Below are 5,357 nucleotides of genomic sequence, written 5' to 3' on the forward strand. Positions count from 1 at the left end.
CACAATAATTGTGCAAAAAGGAAGGGTCCTGAATACTTTCCAAATGCACTGTACAGTCGTGCCAAAAGTTTTGAGAATGACACAAATATGAATTCCACAAAAGTTTGCTGCTTCAGTTGTTTAGTATTTTTGTCAGATTTACACTGGAATACTGAAGTATAATTACCAGCCTTTTCATAGTGTTTATTGACATTACATGAAATTGATGCAAAGAGTCAATATTTTGCAGTGTTGACCCTTATTTTTCAAGACCTCTGCAATCCGCCCTGGCATGCTGTCAATTAACTTTTGGGCCACATCCTGACTGACGGCAGCCATTTTGCATAAGCAATGCTGGAGTTTGTCAGATATTGAGGGTTTTTGTCCACCAGGCTCTTGTGGATTGACACAAGTTCTCAATGGGATTTAAGTCTGGGAGTTTCCTGGCCATGCGACCCAATCGATATTTGTTCGCCGAGCCACTTAGTTATCACTTTTGCCTATGGTAAGGTGCGGAAAAGGCATGTTCTCGTCACCAAACTGTTCGGATGGTTGGAGAAGTTGCTCTCAGGATGTGTGTACCATTCTTTATTCCATGGCTGTGTTCTTAAGCAAAATTGTGAGTAGAGCCCACTCCTTGCCTAAGAAAGCAACCCCACAATGAATGGTCTCAGGTGCTTTACTGTTGGCATGACACAGGACTGATGTTAGTGCTCACCTTGTCTTCTCTCGGACAAGCTTTTTTCCGGATGCCCCAACAATCGAAAGGGGATTCAACCTCTGAAAATGATTACCCCAGTCCTCAACAGTCAATCCTTTACCTTTTGCAGAATTCAGTCTGTCCCTGATGTTTTTCCTGGAGAATGGCTTCTTTGCTGCCCTTCTTGACACCAGGCCACTCCCCAAAGTCTTCGCCTCACTGTGCGTGCAGATGCACTCACACCTGCTGCTGCCATTCCTGAGCAAGCTCTGTTACTGGTGCTGCCCCGATCCGCAGCTGAATCAACTTTAGGAGACGGTCCTGGCACTTGCTGGACTTTCTTGGGCGCCCTGAAGTCCTTCTTCACAACATTGAACCGCTCTAAGAATTCTTGATGATCCGTAAATGGTTGATTTAGGTGCAATCTACTGGCAGCTATCCTTGCCTGTGAAGCCTTTTTGTGCAAAGCAATGATGACGGCACGTGTTTCTTGCAAGTAACCATGACTGACAGAGGAAGAACAATGTTCAAGCAACCACCCTCCTTTGAAGCTTCCAGTCTGTTATTCGAACTCAATCAGCATGACTGAGTGATCTCCAGCCTTGTCCTCGTCAACACTCACACCTGTGTTAACGAGAGAATCACTGATCATGATGTCAGTTGGAGAGAATCACTGACATGATGTCAGCTGGTCCTTTTGTGGCAGGGCTGAAATGCAGTGGAAATGTTTTTTGGGGATTCAGTTCATTTGCATGGCAAAGAGGGACTTTGAAATGAATTGCAATTAATTTGATCACTCTTCATAACATTCTGGAGTATATGCAAATTTCCATCATACAAACTGAGGCAGCAGACTTTGTGAAAATGTATATTTGTGTCATTCTCAAAACATTTGGCCACGACTGTATATACATCACAGAAGACTGAAATATAAAAAAGCCGTTTGACATAGAKACACCAGATTTTCATCGTTTGTAATAAATTGTTTAATTATGAAAAAGATGAATAATATTTCACCCATGAGGCCACTAGACGGCGATTTGGTTATTTGACTGCAGGAAAGGGATTTATTAACTGCAAAATTCCCAGACTGCGACRGAATATTTTCTATCTCGTGCAAGTGCCGCATTGGTGCCAAGGGAAAGGGGTGGCGTTGTATTTCAATATTTCTTTCCAGTCAGAATGTCAATCACATTTTACGCACAGTMGACTACCTTTTGAAGGGGGCTACGGTCTTTATTGTAGCAGACACTACAATTTGTTTGTTTCAACCAATGACTGGGAAATGTTCTACCTTGATATTTGTTCAATGAATAGAAAAGTTAATATACAGTGCCTTCAGGAAGTATGCATACCCCTTTACTTGTTCCACATTTTGTTGTGTTACAGCCTGATTTCAAAATTGATTGTGTGTTTTTTTCTCTCACCATCTACACAAAATACCCCATAATGACKAAGTGAATACGTGTTTTTATACATTTTTGCAAATGTATMGAAAATGAAACACATAAATATCTCATTTGCATAAGTATTCACACCCCTGAGTCAATACTTTGTAGAAACACATTTGGCAGCGATTACAGCTCTGAGTCTTTCTGGGTCTCCAATAGCTTTCCACACCTGTATTGTGCTTTATCTCGCAATTTTGCCCAATGTTATTCGATWTTWTTTTTTTMGGTTGTTGATCTTTGCTAGACAAAAAAATGCAGGTCTTGCCGTAGATGTAAGTCAAAACTACAACTCGGCCTCTCAGGTCCATTCACTGTCTTTTTGGTAAGCAACTCCAGTGTAGATTTTGCCTTGTGTTTTAGATTATTGTCATTCTGAAAGCAGAGTGAAACAGGTTTTCCTCTAGGATTTTGCCTGTGCTTGGCGCCATTCCATTTACTTTCTATCCTGAAAAACTCTCCAGTCCTTAACGACTACAAACATACCATAACATGATAAAGCCATCCCTATGCTTCAAAATATGGAGAGTGGTACTCAGTAATGTGTTGTATTGGATTTGCCCAAAGATAACACTTTGTATTCAAGACAAAAAGTGAATTGCTTTGCCACATTCTTTGCAGTATGACTTTGGTGCCTTGTTGTAAACAGGATTCATGTTTTGGAATATTTTTTATTCTGTACAGGCTTCTTTCTTTTCACTCAGCCAATTAGGTTAATATTGTGGAGAGTAACTACAATGTTGTTAATCCCTCCTGTTCACGTTCCTGACCTGTTTCTGTTTGTTTTTGTTATGGTGTGTGATGGTCAGGGCGTGAGTTTTGGGTGGGCATTCATGTTTGTGTGTTTCTATGTTGGTTTAGGGTTGGCCTGGTATGGCTCTTAATTAGAAGGCAGGTGTTTTGCGTTCCTCTAATTAAGAGTCATATTTAGGTAGGCTTGTTTTCACTGTGTTCGTTGTGGGTGGTGTTACCTCAGTCTCTGTGTGTTTGTGGTTCTGCACCAGATATGGTCATGTATGGTTTCAACGGTTTGTTTGTTCCGTTTCGTTGTTTGTTCAGTGTCACTTGTTCGTCAAATTAAACATTGTTGAACACTGAACCGCGCTGCACTTTGGTCCTCTCGTTCACCCCTGGAAGAAAGCCGTTACAGACCACCCACCAAACCGGACCAAGCAGGCGTGGCAACAGGCAACGGCGGCAGCAGGCAAGCAGCAGCGGGAGCTAGCAAGGCAAGTCGGCTGGAACCGAAGAGGCTCCCCCCCAAAAATTCCTTGGGGGGGGCACAGCGGGGAGTATGGCTTGGTCAAGTGGGAGATTTGAGCCAGTTCCCCGTGCTTACCAGAAGGAAGCAGTGGGGCTAAATTGAGTACGAGTCGGAGATGTGGAGGAGTTTATTGGGACAGATTGGAGGAAAGTGAAAAGGATGGAGATTATGAGACATTTGAGTTGTTGGTTGATGATTGGGGGAGAGCGAAGAGAGAGGATGTTGGTTTGGGCGTGTAGCATACACGGTACTCGCCCTGAGGTGTGTGATTACCGTGGAGAGGCGGGAGTACGGAGACACCGTGTTTTATGCGGAAGATACGCACGGTGGGGTCCCCAGTACGCGTGCTTAGCCCAGTCGGCGCTATTCCACCTTGCCGCACTGGGAGGGCTAGGTTGGGCATCGGCTGAGTGCAATGAAGCCGGCCAACGTAATCTGTGCCCCTCCACGTCGTCTCCGTCCCGGCGTACATGGCACCAGCCTTACAGGTGGTGTCCCCGGTTCGCCTGCATAGCCCAGTGCGGGCTATTCCACCTCGCCGCACTGGGCAGGGCTACGGAGACATTCAACCTGGTAAGGTTGGGGAGGCTCGGTGCTCAAGAGCAGTGTCTCCTTCACCGGTCCGGGTATCCGGCCCCACCTTTCCCACCCCAGCTCAGTACCCAGTGCCCTACACCACGCACCAGGCTTCCAGTACGATCTCCAGAGCCCTGTTTCCTCCTCCACGCACTCTCCCTATGGTGCGTGTCTCCAAGCCCAGTGCCTCCAGTTCCGGCACCACGCCACGCCTCCTGTGCGTCCTCCAGAGCCCTGTACGCACTGTTCCTTCTCCCCGCACTCGCCCTGAGGTGCGTGCCTCCAGCCCGGTAACCTCCAGTTCCGGTACCACGCACATGGCCTAGAGTGCGCCATCCGAGAGTCCAGTGTGCCTGTTGTTGTTCCCCGCACTAGCCTGTAATGGTGCGGTCCTGTAGCCCGGTACCTCCAGTTCCGGTCACCATACGCACCAGGCCTACAGTGCGTCTCAGCGGCCAGAGTCTGCGTCTGCCCACGGCGCTGAACTCCCGTCGCCCGCGGCGCTGCTGAAACTGCCCGTCTGCCCAGCGGCGCTGAAACTGCCCGTCTGCCCAGCGGCGCCTGAACTGCCCGTTCTGCACCAGGGCGTCTGAACTGGCCCGCTTCCCTACGCCGTCTGAACTGTCCGTCTGCCATGAGCCTGCAATGGGGGCCCCGTCTGCCAGAGCGAGCCCCGAGCCTGCCATGCAGCCGTTGCATGGCCTGCAAAGCGTCCCGTCGCCATTGAAGCCTACAGAGCCGTCCGCCAGACAGGAGCCGCTAGAGCCGTCCGCCAGACAGGAGCGCCTAGAGCCTTCCGCAGACCGTGATCAGCCAGAGCCTTCCCGCCAGGACCGGATCAGCCAGAAGCCTTCCGCCAGCCGGATCCAGCCAGAGGCCTTCCGCCAGACCGGATCAGCCAGAGCCTTCCGCAACAGAGCCGGATCAGGCCCAGCCCAGACCATTCAGCCAGACTCGATACGCGGGATCGAGCCAGAGCCTTTCCGCCAGACCGGTCAGCAGAGCACTTCCGCCGCAGCCGGATCAGCCAGAGCCTTCCGCCAGACCGGGATCAGCCAAGAGACCTTCCGCCAGACGGATCAGCCAGAGGCCTTCCGCCAGACCGGATACAGCCAGAGCTATCCGCCAGTACTTAGCCAGTCGCAATCAAGCCAGAGCCTTCCGTCAGAGACCCGGATCAGGCCCAGAGCCTTCCGTCAGCCCGGAACCTGACCAGCCCAGCCCTCAAGGCCCGGACCTGCCAGAGTCCTCACCCCACTCCAAGCCCCTAGCCAGAGTCACCTAGCCGGGCTGAGAGTCCTCAGCCAGGACCTGCCCAGAGTCCCCTCAGCGCCGGACCTGCCAGAGTCCCTCACCAGGAACCTGGCCAAGAGTCCCTAGGCCAGGACCT

General features: G+C 49.7%; 1 protein-coding gene across 1 annotated transcript in view; it reads right to left on the reverse strand.

Moving 5' to 3' along the window:
• Positions 1-3,863, reverse strand: part of LOC111968654 (ADP-ribosylation factor-binding protein GGA3-like) — a 13,237-nt gene extending 9,374 nt beyond the window's left edge. Inside the window, exon 1 of the mRNA XM_023994829.3 lies at positions 3,665-3,863. Coding sequence (XP_023850597.2) covers positions 3,665-3,863 — 199 coding nt within the window. The remainder of the gene's footprint in view (positions 1-3,664) is intronic.
• Positions 3,864-5,357: the final 1,494 nt, after the last annotated feature.

The sequence above is a fragment of the Salvelinus sp. IW2-2015 genome, linkage group LG1 (genome assembly GCF_002910315.2).
Source record: "Salvelinus sp. IW2-2015 linkage group LG1, ASM291031v2, whole genome shotgun sequence".
Lineage (NCBI taxonomy): Eukaryota > Metazoa > Chordata > Actinopteri > Salmoniformes > Salmonidae > Salvelinus > Salvelinus sp. IW2-2015.